Here is a 24,802-nt window from a genome sequence, read left to right on the forward strand (position 1 = left end):
TAAATATAAAGTACAATGAGAAATATATAAATAAATACATAGAGGGGAATAAATTGACGTGGCAACAGAATTCAATTACGGGGAAAATTTCCTGAGCAAGGCAAGCCTTCATCATTCCTTCAACAAAAACAGCTGCTAAGAAAGAATAAAGAAACAGAAAAGTGGCATGCATGCTGGAGGTTTTTTTTTTTCTTTTGAACAAACTAAATTGCTTGGCCCAGCTTCTGGCTGCTCATTATTCCCGTTTTAATATTTCAAAGGCAACGATTTTAGCTCTTGTTAAAGGTGAGGTATTAACAGGACTGCTCACTGCTCTCCATACCCAGGCACCAATCTACTTGTCTGACAACAAAAGAGCCCAGATAGCACTGAATGACAGGCCGCGATAACGCTCTCCTTGCGCAGAAAATCATCATCGGCCGCGCCAGTAGCGCTCTCGCAGTCTGAATCTGAAAAGCATCTGGGACAGCTTTTACGGGAGGGCCTGCTACTGTGCGCCTGCACTTCTGAAAGAAATGAACACAAAGGAAGTTCCCTCACTTGTTTCCAAGCCAAACCAAGTCCTCATTAGCGTGGCATTGCTAAACCGTCTTTCTAGTCTGTCTTAAATAAAAGGCTTTTAGTCCTTTCTCGTCTTCCTTGTAAAATAATTAAAAGGTTTCCAGTTCTGCAGTCCCTGCTGATAGACTTTTAAGTATCTTCTTTCTTTTTATTTTCTTTCTAATTCAATCTCTGAATGCACCTTTAGGATACAGTATATCAAAGAAGCTCAGCGCACCCCTTGGCTGATGCCTTAAAACACCTGGTGAGTAGTTTACGCTGTGAGGCAGACCAGTTATCACCCAAGTTCCTTCAGATCTGTCTGTACTGATCCTGCTTGGCAGTGTGGACTCAGGGACAGTTCCGAGTTCCACAGCATTTTACCTTAATTCCCAGAGGTTGAAAGTTTTGTTACCTTCTTGTAGTACATATTGATCAAACTGTCCATTGGAAATAAGCTTCCCCCCCATTGAATCTGGCCTACTTTCAAGGTGTTTCGAATGTGATTTCGTTTGGTTTGCATTTTGGATCTCAGGAGTGCAGTTTTTTTTTAACATGGCTGTACGTTTGCTCAGAAGAAGTCTTAAAAAAAAAAACTCGAAGGTGTTTGGAGTTGCAGACAAGAAACTTCAGGAGTGTCATTCACTCGAACACACTCAGGAGGATATGTATGCAAAGCAGACCTGGTTAGTGAAAGCGCTGCCTTTTCAAGCAATATACAATTGAAACCAGACATTAAAGGTGCAGCAGTAGATTTTGAAATCGGTAGTTTCTCATTATGCCTGCTTATTACTGTTTGGATGTTTGTGAGCTTCTGCTGAGATTGATCTCTGCATAGTAGCTATACTGTAGGTGGTTCTCTCTCACATGTCGTACTTTTTCTATTACAAAACTACAGTTCTGCGTAATGCATAATCAGAGCCCTGCAGCACATTCATTTAGAAATGTTCATGGAATTGAACTTAAATACACGTTCAGCACTTGAAATCAAGAATGTCCGAGGCTGATTTCACAGAAAATAACTATTCCATCAATGCTTCTAGGTAGTGAGAAGCTCGTTGGGGTGAAGGTTTTCTAATATATTTCCACTAGTTTAGCTCAATTCATTAAATCACTCTGATTAATTGCCCCAGGCAGCATTGTTACACAATGAAAAACAATTACAACACAGACCAACAAAATGAAACCTGCCTCACTTTGTCCATCGCTTTGGGCCCAGCCATCAAGGCATGCAGATAAAGACATTGAGTTTTTGTTTTGTGCATTGGTTTTGTTATGGGATCACAAGCACGAACACAGCACTGCTTGCGCAGGCCACACACCTATCCATCCAGACACAGACACAGACACAGGCCCGGTGGTAAGCATGGGGCACAGTGGCGAAATGTCAGTGCAGTGTGCAGTGAGGCTGGGCAGGGGGGCTGTGAGGCCAGGCTGCGACTCCAGCTTCTGGGCAGAGATCAGGCTTAGACAATCACAGCTAAATATCATGCATCCTCAGGGCACAGGCACATCAACTCCAGGCGCTAGAATTCAACCAGAGCAGCTCTTCAAATGCCACTGCTTAATTCCCTTCTCTTTCTCTTGTTTTTTTTTTTGTCCCAAGTCATTTTTATTGCATGAGAAAAAAGGTACAGTATCTGTGTGTCTCTCAGCTGGGCCAGAGCTGGCCTCTGCAAAGGCATAGGAACAGGGAGCTGAAAAGCAGCAAATTAGACAATAAAGTAGGAATCTGTCCAGTCTTTCTTGTTCTGGGGAGTTTTTATCTCTGGTGGGCTTGTATTAAAAACAGAATTGTATGGCTTAATATTCCAAAAGGTAAATGAAACCCATTTCACTAATATCTTATACATTCGATAGGAACAAGACAATACTTAAATCCATACTGAACAGTAGAAAAAAAAAAAAGAAAAAAACTGACATTTTGGCTGTTGAGCTATATTCAGGTGTGAGGGGGAGAGCTGGGTAGCAGGGACATACTGGACAGTATAAGACAGCAGAACAGAAGACTGAGGCTCTGGAACAGTGCTATCTTGGCTTCTGATTTGTATTTGTTTCTGGAGTAGGAGTTTTGGAATCTCAGTGCAAGGACGCAGATGGAAAGGTCAGTGAAGTCACGCTTGGGAGAGGTGAAACGGAGATCTGTCAGCTGAGAGAGGCCTTTGATCCTCACTGCTCTGACGTGCTCCCTGAAACGGTCTTCCTACCTCGCCAATGTAAATGGCATTTTCTGCAAGAGATGCAGTAAACGAGATTACCTGATACACATGATGTTCTCTGGGTGATTTTGAAATGGCCCAAGGGGCCGTGTACATGAGTCTCATTGGATACGTATTAGCAGATGAAGCAGCAACGTCTGTGCCAGGAAAAGATGCCGGGGTGGGAGGAGGCTGTGGGCAGTTAAGGGAACTACTGTATATACAGTACAGGCAGGCTGTGCAGATTAGGTGCTTGGCATTATGAAGGGGGTCTGAGGAAAAGATTTCAGTTGAAGTTTCATCCTGTAAAATGGTGACGATATCTCTGCTGATCCCGGAAATGGGAAGCCTGTTGGGATGAAAGGGAAACACCTGAGGAATATGGTTCTGGGTCTAAGAATTCCCAGCTTGGGCGGACTCAGATGAGGGCCCTGTCAATACAGCATGATGGGTATCCCCTGCCAGTGAGGCCACAGAGCATTGTAAGGACTTGATCCTCTCAGTCCAAGTCCTCAATGTGTTCCCAACAGTGTTAGTCTTGGTAAACGTGAGAGGGGTTTTAAAGAGGTTGGAGTGGAGGGAGCTGTCCAGGGGACAGTAGTGTGAATCAGGGGTTGGTAATACACAGAAGTAGACAGTCCCAGGAAACTGACTGCGTGTCCAGAAAGAAGGGCACTGACAGTGAATATCAGAGCTAGGTGAAATAGTGCAGGAACTCCTGCAGCTCATTGTTGGAGCAGGTGAAGGCACCAACAAGTTATCAAAGTATGTGATACATCAAAGTATCACTCTTAGAGGTCAGAGATAAAGCCGGTATTGAAGGAGAAGAAGCTTTCTTCTGGGCAGCCAAGAAAGATGCTGGCATGGCTTGGTCCTGTCTTCATATCCATGGCAACTCCACTGTCCTAAGGGTAGAAAATGTTATGGAAAGGCAGTGCATTCAGGGTGAGGACCAGTTCATAAGAGTAAGAGTTAAGGGGATCAAGCACTGCACATTTCTTAAATGTGTGAGGGCTATAAGACTTTGAAAATGAAACATTCTGTACCCTGAAATTGGAAACGTTTAAAAAGCTGGAAAGCAGGACTGCCTTATACAGTATATGAAGGAAGCACTCTGCTAACAGGGGCCTCATATACTGTATATTTCCCTACTGTGCACTAAAAGTTGATTATTGTTTCAATGTATTTTCCCCGGCTTCCAGGTTGCTCATCCAGTAGCATCTTCTCAGCAGTTTGAATCCAGACTGGATCACTTTCCAGCTAGGTGAGAGGACCCCAGTTCTGGAGCTGCCTGACTGGTCAAGCAAAACCAGCTCAGTGCTCAACAGCGCCTCCTGTGGCAGCAGGCAGGACAGAAAGAATTCTGTGTATGCTTTATGCGTATACAATATGTGTGTGTGTATTCACATTCTCCCTAACAGGCTGCAAGAGTAATCTTCACTCATTTTCAATCACATTTGGTAATTCCCAGCAGCGTACAGTTGAAGACAAATGGATTCACTCCTCTACACAGCTCGTTAGGTAAATACAGCCTACACTTATTTACAGCACTTCTAAAAACTATAACAAGCACATCATAACAATATTAGGCAGGCAAGCTGACAGTCTATAAGAACTTAAGAAAGTTGAAGCAGTTTGAGGTATTTAAATCCTTTGCATGCATTTAATGTGCATTCAGGCCAGCCGACTGAATATTCATATTTTTTTCCAGAGTGCTCATTGCTTTTAATCTCTGGAATGGAAATATTAGCTGTGAACTGGTGCTTGGATCAACAGTGATTCTAGCTGGTAGAATGGGATCTCAGAAGATCTGCCTCTCTACCAGCTTCATCCCTGTATTTCATCTGCAAATTGTCAGTGAACCTCTGGGACCCAGTGGGGTCTCCATTAATCAGGGGGCTAGAAGCTAGAGGGTCAGTCCTGGCAAACAGCTGAGAAGTGAAAATGGTTGGCAGTTCCCCTTTGCATTATTGCTAAGATCAGCAATGAAACCGAGTCGACCATGTCCCTCTAAGCGCGGATCCAGGGACACTACAGGCTGTTAACACGCAAGGAGTTTGTCGTGTCGGCACTGCTAAGACTGTGCAATCCCATCAAGAAAGCTCACGGCTTAGCTGATGTTTTCCCTATTAGCAAGAACGCCAGATAAAGTAACAAACAGAGGGGGGTGTTCAGTCCATTTAACTTGTTCGGTTGCTGCAAGTTAATTGCTTCAGGGCTTCCATCCAGTGATTTCTTGGGAAAAGTCAGGGTTTTGGCTTTGGTTAGCTTGTTCAAGACTCCCACCAACATTTGTGTAAAAAGCCACCGTTCTCGTCTTAAACACACCTCCCCTCAGTCTCCTCAGGTTTATGTTCACTGTTAATTATGGAGAAGTTCACCAGAATTACATTGTCAGTACAGTACTTGTGGGGATGTTTTCCATGTGGGGGGTTACCTGGGCAATACTTGAATCAAACCACCTCTGTTTTATACACTAAAGACCCTGGAGAACAAAAGGCAACTCATGACCAGCCATGTGCATTTTCGTTTTTTGACTTTATTTTTTATGCAGGTGTGACAATTAGATTTTTTGGTTCCGTCCTTGTTGCTGGGCAGTAAAATACCGCAGTCTATCAGTGAACACGGGAAACACCAGCAGCCCAAAGCCAGTGGTTTTGTGCAGGAAGGAAATGTCTCTCCACAGCCTGGATTCCCCCAAGCCCCCTGTGAGACAGCTGAGAGAGACCTGTGATCCTAAAACAAACCCAGTCTAAACCTCACCAAATAAAACACAGATTTCATTTCAGTTCTCCCTGCGTGAGAAGCAACAATGGAGTCTCCGATCTGGAAGATCTCCCTTCTCTAGCGTGCTAGGCGGTGTTGCAGTGATCCCGGGCACAGCGGTGTCTCTGTAGACCCAGCACACGCTGTGGATGCAGGAGCCCTGCTGTCACCGGACTGGGGATGTGCCAGTGTGCTGAGGCATGCACAGTGACACGATTAATCAGAGGGTGTCCTCACACAATGCCAGGGTGACACTCGCTTTTCTTAACAAGGCAAGCACTGAATTATCCTGAAATGCAGAGAGACTATAAAATCTCCTCGCCTTTTAGAGTGCAGGTTTCTGTTCAGCTTTCAGCGCTGTGATCAAACTCCTTGGCTGCGATTTTATTATCAAACCAGGCAGTCGAAGCTGATTACGCGGAGGCTGATCCTGAAGAGATGCCAGAGCCTCAGGATGATAGCGTGTCAGCTAGGCTGGGCCAATTATCACGCGGCTTTACAGTACTGTGGCAGAAGCTAATGTTTCTGCTTTTTTCGTTCATTCAGTTATTCTGGCACAAATTTCCATTTTGCCGAAAATGTGCAGCAAGAGAAGGTTACACGATAAGCAGTAAAATTATGTTGCCTGCACTTGGAATGTAATGATATATACTGTATAATAGGTGACAAGTTCTTTGCCATTGTAGTTATAATGTGATTACATTGTATACTCATATAATGGACTGTTGTAATGGACCGTATATAAGTAATGGTACCCAACACCAAATGCAAAAAATACATTAAGAGTTTGTGTCTGTCAGTGCATCTGGGAGAGTAAGTATTTCGATAACAATGATGGCTTTTGTATCATTGTTAGAAAAATGAAGGAAAATGCCTTTGAATTGCTTTCAAACGTTCTTAGAGTATGTTGCTCAATGCTGCCATCTTGTGCTTTGATGCAGCAAGCAAGGGGACTGTGATACCAGGGCTTTGTGTTAACTCAGCACTGCCCACACCGAAATATATATCACGAGAACGTGCAGCAGGGCACAGCCTGGGCTGAGGGCACAGGGTAGAGGGGACTGTCATACAGGGTGCCCTGCAAAGCATGCCAGTCGCACTGCGTAGTTTCCCAGGGTGTCAAGGTATTTGTTTTCCTTTTAACAAATGTCTATTGACTAGTCATAGCATGTCATGTTTGTGAAGCTGATGGGTGGAGGGTGTAAATGAATGAGTTATCGATTTTCTCCGTTTGTGCTGTGTCACCGGCCGGTGATGGAGGGGCAGATGTCTTGGCAGTCCTGAGCGGGATCTCCATGAGAAATACAGTACACATCTGTTTCTTCCAATTGCTTCTTTTTGAGCCGCACGTTCATGTGTTCGAATATATCCTGCGTCATGGGCTGACATCATTGTCTACAGCCAAAGCAGCTTGTGGTGGCTGATATTGAAATGCCAAGTCTTCTGTATCGAAAAGGGATACTGCAGGAAGTACTCTGTAGTGCCAGAATGTAGAAACTGGTCCAGCCCACAATGCTGGTCCATGCTGTCTTGAAAACCCCGATTACAGAAACTTTTCCCGTTATTTCCTTAAATATCCCAGCAGTGCACGAAACGGTGCTGTGCTTTAGTGCTCTAGTGCAGCCAAAGAGCTCTTTAGTGATAAAATGCTGTCAGGACATCAGGGAAGGGAGGAGATGGGGGGTTATAAGCTTGTTACCGTGACCTTGTTTTGCCTTGTGTGTGCCCTGGCAGATCTTTTTTTCCTTGTACACATTCCAGAAAGTGTGAAGCCCGCTGATTAATAGATCTCTCGCAGCCCTTGCAAGATTTATAGTGGGTAACCCAGCTAATGTTTTTAATGTTTTCTTTGCTGCATTATTTATTCCTGGGCTCAGCCGCAGAGTGTTTCTGGGGCCTGCGCTGTAAGTGGTATTTAAAAACAAACATGCCGTTTTACAAACAGCCCCCCCCAGCCTCCCCTCTCCATGTCTGAGCAATCAGAGCCCAGCAGTCTGCCTGGAAGCTTCAGAGTTGCCCTTGTCATTCTTGTAGCCCCTTCTAATATCTCAGTGTTTAAGAAAATATGTGAACAGGTGGAAATATAGCGGTATTAGGCATCTTAAAAATCTCACAAAGAATGAAATGTTTCCCATTAAAAACTGGATCAGAACTAGTACACTATATCAGTTGTTTTTTTTATGGGATCCTGAAGCATCTTACACAGTGCTGCCACATTAGTGATTGAAAACTAAAAGTGACAGTTTCAGACAATTTGACGGGGACAGTACAGTAGCTATACACTGCCTAGTCGTCTCGTGCCATCATCATTGAAGTAGCTATATCACCATGCAACTCGCACCTAGCAGCCTACTGACACAAAACAGGTGTGAGCCTGGTCAGTACCCGGATGGGAGACTCCTGGGAAAAACTAAGGTTGCTGCTGGAAGAGGTGTTAGTGGGGCCAGCCGGGGGCACTTACTCTGCAGTCTGTGTGGAGACTAATGCACCAGTATACTGATGGGGATACTGAATCTTTGTGATCATTCAAAATGCTACTGATAATGTAAAGTTTTTTTTTTTTAAGTGTTGGGGTGTTATCGTGGTATCCTGGCCAAATTTGCCCCTGGCCATTACCAATCATGGCCTACTAAGAATCGCCATCTTTGAATTGGCTTCATCACTCTGATCTCTTCCCCACTGAGAGGTGATGTGTGGTGAGCGTACTGGTGCATCATCAACATTGGTGGTGGAGGGGAAGAGATTCCTTATAACCTGTAAACCACTTTGAGTGGAGTGTCCGTATTATTATTATTATTATTATTATTATTATTATTATTATTATTATTATTATTAGTGGGGTGTATTATAGGGATGTCAGGATGGAAGAATGTAAAGGCTGCAGATGAGAGGAGGAAATGTAGCTCATCTAGCTTGTGGTACACTAGTTAGTAGCTAAATAATCCCAAAATCTCATCCAGCAGTCTCTTGAAAACACGGCTGTGTATCTTATTTCAGACTCCCACCATGCTCACACTGAAAAGGTTCACTTCTTTCAGCCTGTCAGTGAAGAACTTTCATTTAAGCCCATTTTCTCTGAATTTCAAACCTTCCAGTGCAGAAATATCTTTTCTGTGATACAATGACCAAAATTGTACATTATATTCTTAATAAGATCTCACTAGTGAGTTGTACAACATTAACAGAATGTTCCTTAAATTTTATATTTTTATTTGTGAACTGTAACAATTTCTTTACCCTTTCATTGCTTCTCCACATTGTCTGGAAGATATAAATGATGCACCAATATAAACTCCTTGATCTTTTTCATGAAAGACCTCTTCACACTCAGGAATCACAATAGTCTGTTGTTACCTGCAGACAGCATTCTGCAATCCTCTACATTAGTTGTTATCCGACTGAGGTTTGAAACACCAGACCCTCCCAAGCCTGACAGGCTCAAAGTAGTTCTCTCCCATGGTGACGATGCTGTGGTCTCTGTGCAGGGGTTGGCCAAGGATACCAGGCAGCCTTGCAGTGGGTTAGTGTTACATGAGGTCATAAACAGTTTCCCAGAAAAAAAAAATCAGATAATAATAAAAACTATGGATTGTGGAAGTAATACCCAACACAGTACAGTGCATTCGCAGCTTCTGGACTCCTCTTACCTGGAAAGAAAGATCTCCCATTTCTGGAAGCACATTGGACAGGGACTTATTGCACCGAAGACAGCTCCTCTCGGACTGCACAGAGGGCTTTTGTTTGAACATGAGCATGTGTTTTTCAGAACTGGCTTGTTTCTCCTTCACTCGGTGCTAACAATGCAGCAGAGGCTAATGGAATTAATCAGGGATGCAATTTATCAGCTTAATCCAATCCTGCCCCTTCTGTGAAAACACTGTAGGGCAAAGCAGGGTGTGTGTGTTTGTGCACGCATGAATGTTCCGTGACGAAGCTTTCTTTGTGTGCCTTTTAAAGGCAAGACAGCTCCCAGATAGTGGCACAGACCATGTTCTGTTTTCATTACGGTTAATATTTGTTTACTACGTGCCTGTGTGCTTGTTACGTGTGAGTGGCAACTGACGACTGTCGGACCTCTATTCACACTTAAGCTCTGCAGAAATTGACACTGAAGTTCTGTAATGTGTTGAGTGCCGAGGAGAACAGAAAATGCATGAAGGTGTGAGAGGGTGGGTGGCTAGGGAGAGAGACAGAGGCTGGAGTGAAATACTGTAGGAGGCTCTGAGGGTGATGAAAGAGGCAGAGTACAAAAGAGGAAGGCCAAGCAGTGCTTACTGCTCTACAGCTTGGAGAGAAGGAGAGAGAGACTCGGGACATTGCAGTGTTGCACGTCATCCTGCCCGTTTTTCAAGTTCTGTTCGGAATTTCCCAGGGCATGCTGAACCCATCGTGACAAATGTGAACATTATTTCAAACTTGACTTTTTTTTTTTAAATGGCCCCTCGTATTCAGTTCTTTAGCTGACTTGCAAACCAGACACAGTGGAATGCTCCATGGCCCTGAGTGAAAAATGGAGAAGCAGACCCTGCTAAGCTACAGGCTCAGTGACCACAGCCTGGTAATTAAAAGTGGATGACACAGGCAGACCTGTCTGCTCAGAGAGGACAGGCCATGCTCCCATTGCCAGCAGGCAGAAACAGAGATGCCCTTTCTGCTGCACTGCAGAAATACACAAGGATTACTGCAATATTCTCCCCTAAAATACCAGATCATATTGCAAACGTCCCACACCTGCCTCTCTTCTGAGAGAGGGGAAGGAAACTCTGTAGAGCTGCAGACCAGTATGTGAACTCCTGTCGCAGCCTGAGGAACCGAGAGTGGGCTGTGTTTCTTGTTATGTTATTAATATATGTGTTTGTAAATGTTTACTAATTGTTACTGCTTTAGAAACAATGTAATTCATCAACCATGCAAATAAACCTCTTTGAATCTGACTGTATAAAATGGCAGAAGTAGATTCACAAGTGCAATGAGCTAGTTTACAGGTATGATGCCTGGGCCAGTTCACCATAAATTATTCAGATGTGTTATACTAGGATATTTCTTAACACAGGGCTCTTTGTTCAGATGGTCTGATTCGCCCGATACATAAATCTGGACTTTGTCATTCTTCAGTTCTGTGTTGTAATGAAACTTTTTTAACTGGGTGTTTCTCGTCTGTGAGTCTGCACCTCTTCCGGCTGTCCTGTGCGTGACTTCCAAAACCATCTCATCAGGGGCAGAGTGGAGATTTCAGTGCTTGGGTAGTGACTCTTATAACAGGAGTGAGGTACTGGATCAAGTTAAATTGATCCTCCTCATCTCCATTCTCCTTCTCTCTCTCTCTCCCCCTCTTCCTCTCGGTTTCCCGGACCTTTCCTGAATCTACATGAAAATCCCTTTGAATTAAATCTGTCCACTTCCACTCAAAAGCTTCCACAACCACTCTCACCCCCAGGTCTGGGCCAGCAGGCAGCGTGCCATCACTGAACCCCCGACACAATGCCTCTCCCTGCTTAGTGAATGTGCCCGGAGTTACCCCATCTTTCTCTCGGTTTTCTCTGCCATCCTGCCTGTGTCTGGCTGTGATCGCAGTGCACTCAAGGCCCAGTTGCAGCACTTCCCCCTGAGCTCAGATTTTACAGCATAGTGCCAGTCTGTTCCAATGCTACTTCTTTAGATCACTAGTTAGACACGAGGTGCAAATGTTTATAAAATAAGGTGTAGGCCTTATTTAAGTGTTGCTTTCTGTCGATGCGGCTTTCAACAACGCGTTCAAATTAACTTCATTTGTTTGTCTTTGAGGGTTTTTGGTCGGAATGTTTGTGTTTTCGTCCCCCTGAGATGTTTGAAAATGTGTGTGGCTGTACTATGCACACGGATTAGGGTCTAGTCGAAAGGCCAGTTTTGACACTGGTGTGTTTTTTTTTTCTCTTACAACATTTCTAAAACTGATAAGTGTAAACTCACAGTGCCATCAACCGTGGTTAATCTAGCGCGAAGCCAATTGTGGTGCAGAGGATGGGAGAAAAGGAGGTTAGCATTGCCTGGGATATTTCCTGGAGTGCTCCTAACACAGGGAGTCGGATACTAAGCAAGGAAGCTGTGTAACAGCAGAACAAGGAGAATGTTAATCGCCCGGTGTGTGGGGGAGCGTTCATAGTCAGAGGGCTGTAATTGCAGCCGAACTCGTGCTTCCCCATTGCTCATTCTGCTCTCCTCGACTGCGCCGCGATTGGCATTATTAAAAATTTAATGGCACTAACTTTTTCATAACTCTCATCCATTATTGAGCAGCGTGTGGCCGGGCTTAAGTGATGATGACGGAGGAATTAAATGGCGCAGGTGAAAGGTTGGGCGATGCCCTTTGGAAATCCGCCGGCATGCGCTGCTAGCACCCTGTCACACCCAGGGGCTCTCTCACACTCTCATGCGCACACAGAAACAGACTCGCCCCCCAGAAAACCAATCACACACTCTCGCACACATCACACACACATACGCTCAGGGACTCACTGAAGCTTGGGCACTCCTTAAGGCCACAACCACAGCGTACACAGACTCCGGCTTATTAGGACTGGCACCCACCAGCAATCCTGCGTTGAGCTATTGTTGCAATTACACACCGCGCTATATTATGCACATTCCAAAGTTGACTATTTAAAATGAGTATTTTTACGAATCAAGCACAAAAGTTCTCCTTGCTCTTCTCATTAAACAAAATCGATTTTTTTAATACAGAAATCACACATGAACTTCAGGAGTCTGGTGATGGAGACATTGAGAGGAGCCTTAGTTTAGTATCAGCAACACTCACTGAGGAAAGAGTGATAACTCTGCCCCCTTACCTGATTGATTGAAAGTTTGAAAGGGAGCTGGAGATCGTCTCAAATAGAGCTACTTTGTCTCTCGTTCCAGCAGCCTCTTACCTCTCCGTCTGTGTTGTTATTTCTGTTTTGATCTCCTATTTGTCACTTTGCCTTTCTTTCTCTTTCTGCCAGCCAGTCCTCCTCTTTCTCTCCTACGGCTGTGTCCTGAACTGGGCCGACAAAAGTTGGCTATGTTCCGTTGCAGGGCTTGTATCCAGCAGGGCATTTTTCACTTAACTGACCATTCATTACTTAATTTGCCCTCCAGCTAAAGATCAGCGAAAGAATGAGGGGTTCATTGGAACGCAGCCTTGAAATGTCTCTCGCTGTTTTCTTTCTTCTTCTCAGTTGTGAAAGGAATGGATAGTCATGATCAGTGTGGCCCTCTTAATGTAAATCCAGACATTTGTGTCATCTGCTTGATCTAAAGTGTGGGTTTGAATTAATGCTTTAGTCTTTCAAACGTCTCATATGAGTCTGCTGCAGCTGACAAAGTATAGATACATTGGGGGGCGGGGCGGTGGCTCTGTAAATAAGGATCTGTGCCTGTGGCTGGAAGGTTGCCGGTTCGTATCCCGCGGCCAGCAGAGGAATCCTACTCCGGTGGGCCCCTGAGCAAGGCCCTTCACCCCAACTGCTCCAGGGGCGCCGTATAAACCCCTGTGCTCTGACCCCCAGCTTCTCTCCCTGTCTGTGTGTCTCATGAAGAGCAAGTTGGGGTATGCAAAAAAGACAAATTCCTAATTCAAGAAATTGTATATGGCCAATAAAGTGATCTTATCATAAGTGTTATAGAGAATCATCTGGGTGATTCTTGTGGAAGAGTAAGTAGGATGGTCTATGAAACCCTATTTGTAGGATAATGAATTACAAGATGAAATGAAGATCTTGATCATATTTTCTGCAGATTCTCAAACCGATGGCTCGATCACAGCCACAATTCAAGGTTTTACTCAAAGAAAAGCTTTTTACAAGTAAGGACAAGATGTAGACACACATATGATGTTTCATAGATACAGTACAGTGCCTTGCAAATGTTTTGTTGAATGTTGATAACTGTGGAACTTCTCAAAGTAATTCTGTGCACCTGAACCCATTGACGTTAGCCATCAATAGGGATAACTGCTGTGCTGCTAATGGCTGGATGATTTGTGTAGTAAAGGCTGTAGCGAAACAGGGAGGTGAAATAAGACGCATTAACTTAACAACTAGTGAAAGCCCTGTGTGTGACGAAAGATAAACTGCCAGTGTTTGTTATCGTTGAGAGGCCAAATCCTAACCTTCTCTTTTTCTCTCTCCCCTTCCTTCCTTCTCTCTGTTCCTCAATCCTATCCCTCCCCTCCTGTCCTGCCCTGTCCTCTTCCTCTTTCTTCTCCCCTGCAGATGAACAGACCCATCCAGGTGAAGCCAGCAGACAGTGAGAGCAGAGGAGGTAGTGCTCTATTTTTCTTCCACTTTCCGCTGGGGGTTTCCTGAGGTCGCTCAGTGGGCACCTGGGTGACTGCAGGGGAAAGAAGGGGATTTTTTGTATTTCACACCTACACAGACAATAAAATGTAATCAAGCAAGGCTGTATTGATCTGACAAAACTAATGCCAGTTTCGCCACATTAACTACAGTCAGTGTAATCCATGCTGACATATTACAAAGTGCTACTCTCTCCAACACTTATGGATGACTTGACGCTAACAATGCTGAGAGCAGGGGTACAAGCTACAGAGGTGTAATATACAGCTCCACTGTAGTGTTGTCCTGTCCCACTCGTGCACAACGCACAAGTTCAACCCTTTGTGTGAAAGGTTGTGGGTGTGTGGATCAAGCCACCCAGGCACGTTTGTGAAACTCATGTCCTGGAGTCATTCAAGAAAAGGCTGGATGGGATCCTGGGATCAATTAGCTCCTTACTATCGAGCGAGCTTAATGGTCCCCCTCTCATTTGTAACTGTTGTTATATTGTAAAATAGAAATTCCAAACCACATTTTGCCGAATCCTTCCATCTGACAATAGCAATGTCTGGGAATGCATATTAGTGAAGCCGTTCTATGGCTACATATAACAGAACTGAGAATGTTTCGAAAATGCATCCTGTTCATTTGAAAATGAAGTCTCCCATCTACAGTTGTTACTGCAGACTTTTACACTACACCAAGGGATAAAATGTGTCAACATCCATATGAAAAGAACAGGATGCCTTAATGAAACGTGGGCATTTCAAAACACCTACCAAGCGTTTCTTTTATTCTATTTTCAACCGTTTTTTTTTTTTGTCGTTTGAAAATCGTGTGGTTCTGAAAACCGTGTCCCCTTGATTAAGGAAGGGAGTATAATTAGAGGCTTGTTTTCTGGAAGGTCTGGGCCAGCAGCAGGACAGGCTTAGACCCGGCACTGTGCTTGTGTTGCTGTTGTGTGTAATTGTGGCTGCAGTTTCCTGCAGCAAAGCTCTCAGAGGGCCTGAGGAACACCTTCCAGATGAGTAGTTCTGACGATGTTTCTGTGAAAGACAGGTGAGACGGAGAATGAGCTTGCCTTTCACTTATCGCCTGGGTTCTTTGTTTCAAACCTCTTTAAACATCTTGATCAGACTGTATTAGACTGCAGAGCATACAAAAAAGGGTGCTGAAACAGGGGGGAATGGAGAGAAAGCCACAGTGAACAGGTACTGCCGAGAAATTTAGGCATTTAGATAAGATTAGAGATTAGTTTAACTTGCTACAGATATATCTTTATTTTACCTTATACATAATGGGTAATTCTACTTGTGCTTATTTGCATTGGATTACTTTATCATGGGGCTACTGTTGATCCAAACAGCACTACTACAGTATGAGTGTTATCAATAAAGCCTTGTGGTGCTATTTTTCTTTACTTGACACATTGCAAGGACACGATCGGCATTCTAGATCTACTGGATTACTGCTCACGTGTGCGCACGCCGTATCAAGGATCAAACATTTTGAGGGTATCCAGGGAAGAGGTTGAGATGGGGCTCTTTCTTGACCTGTGTTAACTGTGATTCTCTCTCCTTAATGTGGAGATCTAGAAAGCAGCGGATTCAGTGTGTTCATATCTGCTCATCTGGAAAAAAACCACAGTAAGTGTTTCACGCTAGAATTCTGGCCCATTTCTTCCAGTGGTTGTCCGTCCTAAGATTATTTTAAAGAAGTATTTTAAAGGTAGCATTCCCATAGCTCTCTTCAGCTGTGAAGCAAAGAGTGATAGAGCACCTCAGTAAATCCTCCATCACGCAATTAACAGTGTGTCAGTGCTGTTCATGGTTACAGATTAAGCAGGGGGGGGTGGTTTCGTACTCAGGCCATCTACTTAATTTCAGGTTGTCCAGGCAAGGTGACCTGCCTCTGCAGCTGTAACGACACCAGAGCAGACTGACTCACAGCCTGAGACAGGGAGCTGGTGCCGGAGTGTCAGCTGTTGGCAGCAGAGGGCACCGAGTCCTGATCAGCTGGGTGTCAGCCGTGACATGAGAGACAGGGCACCTCCCTGTCTCACTCCAGCCTCCACAGTACAGCTACGATACACGCTGGAGAGAATCAAACATTCTGAAGGTTATTGGATGTGCCCAAAGATCCTTCTGCAGCAAAGAAGGCAGTGGTTGAATCTTTAAAAGAATTCCAATTTCTTTTCAGACAACACTGTGCACAGAGCAGTGATACTGTGGCCTTCTCCTTAGACTGCTGCTATTGTTATGTTTTTATTGGTCAGAGACCCTCTCATAAAACGAACACCGACGCAATTTGGAATTTTTTGTACTGTTTTCATGATCAGCCTATGAATGGCACTGACCTCCTCTGATCAAATAAGCTATGCCAATCACTTGTCCTCTCAGCCTCACTGATAGTTGAAATAGTGACCGGTTCTACTTGGAGGGAGGAAGTGTGCACAGATTTACTGTCTGGGATGAATAATTAATCAACGGAAGACAAACAGCAACATTAATTTGGGGGTATCTGCAAAAAATGAAATGCTGTAATTCTGAGACAAATCTACTGTTCTAGATGCATTTTAGTTTTCTCAATCATATGACAGGAAGAACAGTATTAATTTAGCACATGTTTAAGGCTCTGTTTAAACACGTGATAATTTCTAGTACTTTAGGTTCAGCTTATAAAACATGTCTGATCAGTGGGCTCAGTGAGATTCAAAGTCCCCTGTTTAAGGGAACTCCAATAACTACTGTACCATAGGTGCTTCTTGGGGAATTTAATTTAGTTAATAAGGTTTCTGAATGTGTCTGGAACCCCTCGGGCTGTTTGTTTTGATTTTCTTGTCAGAGTGAGCATCTTCCAGCAGCACCCAAGTCTTGATCAAAGAGAACAGATTCTTCATCTCAGACTTCTAGTAGATGGGGAAACCATCAGAACAGGGTGCAAATGTTTAAGGATATAAAGTATCTTAAAGTTTCTTTTAGTACCCATTCAGAGCTACTGAGTGCAATATGAAAACAATTTCTTGTGTATGGTGTAAACTTTGAGATATTTTTAAACCGATTCACGATCACTATATCCTTATATAGAAACTGGAGATATAAAGCAGGTCAAAAAAATATTTTTTACAGTTGGACTTGCATTAGCACATTAGACCTTCCTTGAGCTATTTAGTTGTAATGCAATCTAACACATGTGCTAGATTTAATCTTCGTGACTGTATTCGTAAGATCCAGCTGATTTAAGTCTGGAAAAGAATCAGAGGTTTGTTTAAACTTAGAAGCATTTCAAACGTAATAGTCAGTCGTGCTATTTACAGGCACACCATCTTTAGGAGAATCATCTAAGATCTGAGTGTGAACCGCAGTTATTTGTTTGGTAAATGCTTTGTAAAAGAACTACTACTACAAGTAATCAGATCAGTGGGATTTAACAGTGGATTTTTAGATCATTAATCAACTAGAAATCAAGGTTTTTCTAATATGTCTAATAAGGTCTGAATAATGTGTGGATCTCACTGTTGATAAGGTGGCGACAAAATCTCAGGAGGCACACTGATTTGCCAGCCAACAGTTTAGGGAATACAGTCTACTGATTGTCTCACAGCCCCTGTCAATGACTGGAATGGGTCCTGACACAATTACGCATTCACTTTATTAGCAAGAGACTTGAAATCCCCTTGGAGGGCTGTGGCCTCTGTCTGATATAATTTGGACCCACATGTGCCATTACAGGATGTTCAATTAACCTGTTCATCTGGGAAGCAATATCAAGGACTCCTGCACCTGGGAAACATTTCTGACTTTTCTTTAGTGCTCTATCACCATATTTAGAACCAGCCACCAGGAGCACTTCTGCAGGGTCATGTTCAGACTCAGAATCAATAAGTTCTGGAAGGGCATTTCATTTATTTCTGGTGTCAAGTTGAGGCAGCGATGAGGTTTTCTATTTTTGCTTTTAGAATTTCTTGTACCAGTCATCTGTGCGACAGAGTGCAGGGAAGAATGTCCTTGTTCTCCCAAGCTGATGCACAATGACCCAGGAGAGAGTAGGAGGTCTTCTAGGCTCCTCTGATCTACTTATACTGTACTTAAGATGAATTATTCAGAATTCCAGATGTCTGTCTGAGGCCATTTACTGTATATGGGCTCAGATCTTCTGACGTTCTAATTCTAATTTAATTTCTTTTAGTCGTTACTAATTTATTTCTAATTTATTTACTACCAAGCTCCAAGACAACATCTGATTACATGGATCCATCATCTCAAGACATAGATAATAGGTGGATAATTAAAACAATGTCAAATGGATTAGAATTAAACTCTAAATATATGCAGGAAAACAGGTAAGCATGACTAAAGAATTGTGTACCTCACACAGACCTGATGCAGAAGGATAATAGTTAAACTCTACTAATGGCAGAGCATTCCACTATTTTGGGAGGGTGCTGATTTTAAAATGGCGATTTCTACTGTCTGCTTTTGGTCTTAAACTTCTTTCAATCAAAGATCTGTAGTTAATGTATTGAAATCCTTAGTATAAGCAGACAGGAAAACTCAGCTGAGATGCGGAGGTTTTTAGGAGAGGTGAAAAGTGACAGAGCAGAGTGTGACCGTCGCGGTTCCGGGCGGGCTCGTGCCCTCCACCGCTCCACCCCGCCCGTTTCGTCCTGCAAACCCGGGTCTCCGGCGTAACACAACAGGGAACCAGCCGAGTGAGCTAAAGGGGACCTCCCCCAGCCCAGGCGGCTGAGGACCCCGCTACGCGCAGGGAGGGCGATGACGTCACTGTGTCCGAACTAGCTCCGCTACAAAAGCATCGCAGATAGACCAAACCAGCGGAGCAGCCGAGCTCTGTCGGGACGGTCCCAGCAGCGGGGTGAATGTCCCCTCCTGGGATGGGGACGGGCTCCTCTCCCTCTGCCAGCTGGAACTGTCGCCTGGGGCTGCTGCCAGGGTTTTGATCTTACAAAAGCATGTTTTCCGATTCGGAACCTTCGTTTCATCCCTCTGCCATCAGGGCGCACAGATCGACGCTGCACCAGCGTGGTGCGTCTCTCCAGCCTGCGGTCTGCCCCCTGATCACCGACGCTGTGCCAGCAGTGAGACCTGAGGGCTGTCCCTCGAGAGGCTGGCGCGCGCGTGTGTGTGGGTTCAAAGACCAGAATGCTTTATTTCAGTTTACCTTCACCAAGACACTTATCTGTGTAGAACTGCTTTCAGGTGCCTTACTGGACTCTTTAAGTAATGACATCATTCTTTTAACAGAAAGAAAACATCAGTATTTCACTACATTCATATATTTCCTCTTCTTCAATACTTCAGTTTTTTGTTTTTAATGTTTGCATAATGGGACACATTATATTTATGTCAGGATAGGGTTCTGTATATTCTGCAATGATACGTTTTGGGATCATTTTACATGTTGTTTGCAGATTATTTTTGTATATTATCCAAAAACACCTCATAATTTAATATATAAAATATAAAAATAAAGATATTAAGTAGTATACGGCCATACATGGTCATATTTTGTTGAAATCAGGATTCATTCAGCACAGCTGTGACATTCTCCAAGGCTGGGTGTCCTCAACTGTATCGCTGAGAAATGGTGCCTGAGAGAGAGACTGGTGATCAGTCCTGTTTTACTTGGGAGTCTCTTTCTTTCCTCTAGTTTAGAGAAATAAATTAAGTTAGACATTCACCTGCAAAGAAAAACAAAAACAATGGGTGTCCCCTGACCTTTGGTACACACACCTGGTACTGGGCTGAGCTCTGAGCAGGTGAGCCGAAGGCGCTGTTTGATCTGCGGATCAGAGAGCAGAGAAGCACTGATCCAGCCAGCAGGCCCAGCATGGCTTCACCTCTCTCAGCATCTCCTTTTCTAAGAATACAGGACCTCAAACGGGGGCGTCTTCTGACAAATCTGGCTTACCGCGGCCTGCAGACAGACCACCCAGCTGCCCGATCTTGTCAGGTAGCAGCCAGTGTGCTTCACCTTGGCAAGATCAGGCCCTTTCAGGGCAAAAATCAAACGTGCTTTTAGTACATAATCTGGCAGGTGGGAATTAGAGCTCTTGGAGCACATCAGTCTTTATTAACTCCTGAGGAATCAGTTCATTCTCAGATGACTTTAACCATCATGCTGAGTCGACAACCTTTTTTTTGTTATGAGAAAACAAAATGAACCTCTTAATAAAACTAAACTGAAGCAGACAACATTTAAAATCTTTTCCAGTTTTGATGTAATTAAAGTCAGTCGTTAATTTATTTTTCTTATTCACCGAGACAGCTCTTTTTAGACATAGTGAAGTTTTTTTCAAAACCATCATGCTTTTGTCAAAATCATGGTATTTGTTTTTAATTTAAGAACTGCACCTGTTGCTTCATAGTGTTAGGAAGTCAGCTGGTTTGCACTGGGTGTGTCTGATATCTGTTTGTCGAGCTCTGAACTGGTCTAGGGGTAGGAACAAGTGTAAGAAACAGTCTTGGTGAATTGTTTCGTCTTGCCTCCTTCTCAACAAGACAAATCCACACCAATTAAAAGCATTTTGGTTTAACACTTACCAGAGCTGCCCTCTGGGCAATATCCCCATGCAATGTTTGTAAGAGTAGGACAGTTTACATCAATGACATGGCCAAATGCATCATAGTTTAGCATGTCTTCATGGATTTAAGTAAACTCTCATTTCCTTTGTAAGTTATTTCTATCTCCGCCTCCCTATACACCTTCTCATTTTGTCAGCCAGTAGCTACATCACCCTGCAACTCAAAACTAGCAGCCTACTAAAGCTCAGCAGGTGTCCAGCCAGTACCTGGATGGGAGACCTCCTGGGAAAGCTAAGGTTGCTGCTGGAAGAGGTGTTAGTGGGGCCAGCAGGGGGCGCTCACCCTGTGGTCCATGTGGGTCCTAATGCCCCACTATAGTGACGGGGACACTATACTGAAAAACAGGTGCCGTCCTTTGGGTGACACGTAAAACTGAGGTTCTGACTCTCTGTGGTCATTAAAAACTCCAGGGCGTTTCTCGAAAAGAGTATCCTGGCCGAATTTCCCATTGGCCCTGACCAATCAAGGCCTCTTAATAATCCCCATCTCTGAATTGGCTTCATCATTCTGCTCTCCACTGATAGCTGATGTGTGGTGAGAGTACTGGCGCACTATGGCTGCCATCGCATCATCCATGTGGGGCTGCACGCTGATGGTGGTGGAGGGGAGCGTCCAGAAATGTGCTATGTTAATTGTAAGGAATGATGATTGTTTTCTCTCTTCGTCCTCTTTCCAACTTGCTCCCTTGCCATCTTCAGGTTCTCTGCTCGCTCACCGCCTGGCCTCCTTTTCCTGCTTTCCTGCACTGACGTTGTGTTAGTGTTCCCACAAGCCCTCCGCTCGTACTGCCTCACACACGGACTCCTCCCCTCATCCATCATGAAGAAGAATGGCCCTCTCATGCTGTAAACTCTCCCCAAAGTTTCTGGCCTTTATCAGCTGCACAGCGTTCAGAGTCCCCAATTCGCTGACGCCGAAAATTCAGATCGAGAGAAGTAATGCCAAGACAGGGGGCCAACTCGGGTCCACCCCCATGAGGCAGTCTGTAACCTAGTTTCAATCTGAGATGTTGTGGAACCTGTTACAGAAAAGCAAAAATGGTCATTTCTCACAGAGGAAGAAGCGCATGTGTATGGCAGGCAATACGAAAGCATGTGGAGCTGATTCAATTCTGGGCAGAGATGGGGGAGACTTGAATCAATGCGCATCTCATGCTGGCTTAAGGCGTCAGTACTGGGTACAGTGAACAAGAGAAGGCAAGGTGCAGGATGCTGTTTATACTGAGTGATTATACTGTTTACAGAAATTAAGGTAAAGGGTCAAAGGAAAAAGCAGGGAATATAACTGAGTTCAAAGCAAGTGAGGTAACGTTAAATGCTGAGAATAGGTAGAAATACTTTAAGTGAAGGATTCTCATGATACCAAAGGACCTACCAGTTCAAGCTTCAATAGGATGTATGATGGCCTGTCTAGACACAGTTGTCGGGATAATTAAATGCCCATAACTGGTTTCAAAATTAATGCCCCACATGGCTTCCTCCTCCTTGTTACTTTCAACTATCTGATGCCCACTGCACTCCCCTGAGACCCTCAGCTATCAGACCATTTCTGACAATCAGATTACAATTATGACATTGACCTGCACACATTCCCCAGTTGTCAGGGGATGTCTGTGCGCTGACACGGCGCTCAACGTGCCCTGCCACTCTCTTTAATTCAGCTACAGAGAGAAATATCAACCAGGAGTGTACAGTCTCACCTTTGCTTTGAAGGGCATATGGTCGTTCTCATCAGAGAGTGGTTAAAAGGTATTCGGCAGATGTAGTACACCTCACTGCATGTGTTCACAGGGATGTGCTCAGTAAACCATAGAGGAAAAGTAACTCATATTGTTAATTCATACATTTCTAAGTTGCATGTGTATAGCGCTTTGTATCCCAAAGGATATGAGCAGACCTTCAAGCAGCACTTACCCCGGTGTTGCATGACAAGACATTGTGCACTGTAGAAGCAGCCCCACTGCACAACATATCAGGGGGAGAGGTGAGAGGTTGCTTCAGCAGTCGAATTAAGGTAGGCCACATTGTACTGTACAAGCCAGGGTGCAGAAGGTACCCAGGATATGGGGATAGCACCTTTACTTTTGCAGTGTTGTAGATCTTTAAAAGTGACTTAGTCTGGACCTTGCTTCAAAGTAGCTTCCGTAGGACGACACAGCTAGAACAGTGTTCAAATGTAATACTACCCTGGATTGAACATTTTGGTCCAGAGAGAACAGCACCACCTACTGGTCTGCCAAGACCACAGTTTCACTGGAGGTCTCCTGTCCTAGTACTGGCCAAGCCCATCTTTACGTAACTTCTGAGGTCTGATTAGCACAGGCTACACGAAGGTCATGTTGCTATCAGCTCGAAACATAGATACTTGAAGGCCAAGAAAATTGTTTTTCCAATTACGCTTGTAACTCTCAAATGCAAAAGATGTTTTTCCTCATTTGCCAACTGGTCAATGATCGCAGAGGGCAAACCGTACAGAGCCATTACACCGTGTATGCATAATTTGATTTTTGTAAACGTACCTTTCAGCATTATTTCACACTGTGTGTGTGTGAAGAAGGCTTAGGTCGGCAAAAGAGGACAAAGCCTTCCATTCTGTTTGCAGAACATGGATTGCGTCAATATTTGTTTGGAAAAAAATGGGAAATGTAATCTCTACTGCCTCAGTGTGAATAAAAGAAAGGTGGGTGAACTTTTGTCCCAAACCATAATATTCTGACAGAAACTGAAGCAGATTATGAACGTGATTGTGAAATCCTCGGCAGAGCTTTCCTTAAGTACACTCCCATGTGCACAGTTACCACTGTGGAGCTCTCTGCTGCAAGCAAGAAATATGATGACGTTTTTATGCCAGTCCTACTGTCGTGGTTTCTGATCAGTACATTCAGAGGGACGTTACCAAGGTTGTGGTGCGGGAATGGTGGTCGGGGTAACCTACAGTAGCAGTTTCACCTCTGCAGGAAAGGGCACCAGAAGGAGGACTGTCTTGGATTGTAATCATATCCTAACTCTTTTAAGTCAATCAAGAGTGGATTGCATTGCCCTGAAAGCTTGCATTCAGAGGGGCTCCTTTGTGCATCTAATATCCTCATCTAATCAATAGAGGCGCATAGCACGCTGTCAGCACACCTGCTGCAGTATCTCAGGAGCTTGTATACAAGTGTATACAAGGTGTGAGAGGGGGAGGGATACATGTCTGCATGGTGGTTTGTGTGCTTCCTGAGTAATTTTTTTTCAGCTATAGGTGTGAAGGAGTTATAAATGACTCGGGTCTTGAGCAGCAGATTAGAACTGTAAGCACTATAACCAGCCAGACGGTAGATTAATGATTGGGGTGACTGTTGACCTGAGGTTCACAGTGTCAATTTGATTGAAACTTGTCAACATGAGCTAAGAACTATTGAATAGCAGCATAATTGGTATAACCCCCTGGACAGGGGAGCTATAGGGTTTAGGCACTGGCTTATTTCTTCATCCTACTCCTTTAACTAACTGTTAACATTTGCTATGGTGTCATAGAATTTCTCTGCATATTTGCCGTTGTTTCGTGTCTCTCCTCCTTACGTGCAATTTCACAGGTAAGCTATGTCTTGCGAGGACTGTATTGAGTTAAGATAATCTTGTCAAAACAGCTTCGTCTTGAGGCCAGAGGTCAGTGCAGAGACGCAATAACAAGCTCTCCACAGTAAGGAGAGGTGTAGGCTGGTCAGGCTAGATTCAGCACCATGGACAGGGGCATTCCTTTTCACACTGGGTGTGTATTCATTTTTTAAAGACTGAAGAACTTCAATTATAATAACGGCACTCAATTGACGCTGATATATTGTATTGAATCATTTTAGTAGAAACAAATGTTTGAAGATAATTTCAAGTAATGAGAAAATGCATTTGTCACTTATTCCATATGCTAATTTGTTGTATTTGTTAGGAAGAAAAATGTAGGTGGTACAAGTTACTTATTAAACTACCACATCTGATAATGTTATAAAGGTGTTCAATGCATACCACATATTCTGCTAATGGTTTTTAAAATATTATCCAAGACTGCAGAATTGGATGCCTTACTCGTTAGTTCAAATATTGTCTCCAATGCTTGTATTCAGCCCTGTAAGATCTATTTAGTCAGGTGTTTAAACTCACATTCTGTGCTGATCATTATTTGCAGAGGTTTAGCTTTGCTTTAGAGGAGAGCTGAGGAATAGGTCTAATCACTGTTACATGGGATTGTGTAGTCCAGTCCAAACCCTCACAGTTGCTGCATTTCACAGCTGTGTAGGACTGTCTGAGTCCTGGAAAACTGTGAATTCATTTACATCCCTGCAGTAGTTTGGTTTTATTTGTATAGATAAGTTTAAATCAACCCCATACATTCCAACACACATTAGAAAGCAATTGATTTTTCT

General features: G+C 43.8%; 1 protein-coding gene across 12 annotated transcripts in view; it reads left to right on the forward strand.

Moving 5' to 3' along the window:
* The window catches only part of celf4 (CUGBP, Elav-like family member 4), a 186,629-nt gene that overhangs the window by 96,994 nt on the left and 64,833 nt on the right, over positions 1–24,802 (forward strand). For all 12 annotated transcript variants that reach the window (XR_015936097.1, XM_088630510.1, XM_088630517.1 and 9 more), the window contains exon 3: positions 13,736–13,784. Coding sequence is in view for 11 of the 12 variants with exons in the window: in XM_088630510.1 (XP_088486636.1) it covers positions 13,736–13,784 (49 nt within the window). In the remaining variant the exon portion in view is untranslated. The remainder of the gene's footprint in view (positions 1–13,735; positions 13,785–24,802) is intronic.

The sequence above is a fragment of the Lepisosteus platostomus genome, chromosome 4 (assembly GCF_059453375.1).
Source record: "Lepisosteus platostomus isolate fLepPlt1 chromosome 4, fLepPlt1.hap1, whole genome shotgun sequence".
NCBI lineage: Eukaryota > Metazoa > Chordata > Actinopteri > Semionotiformes > Lepisosteidae > Lepisosteus > Lepisosteus platostomus.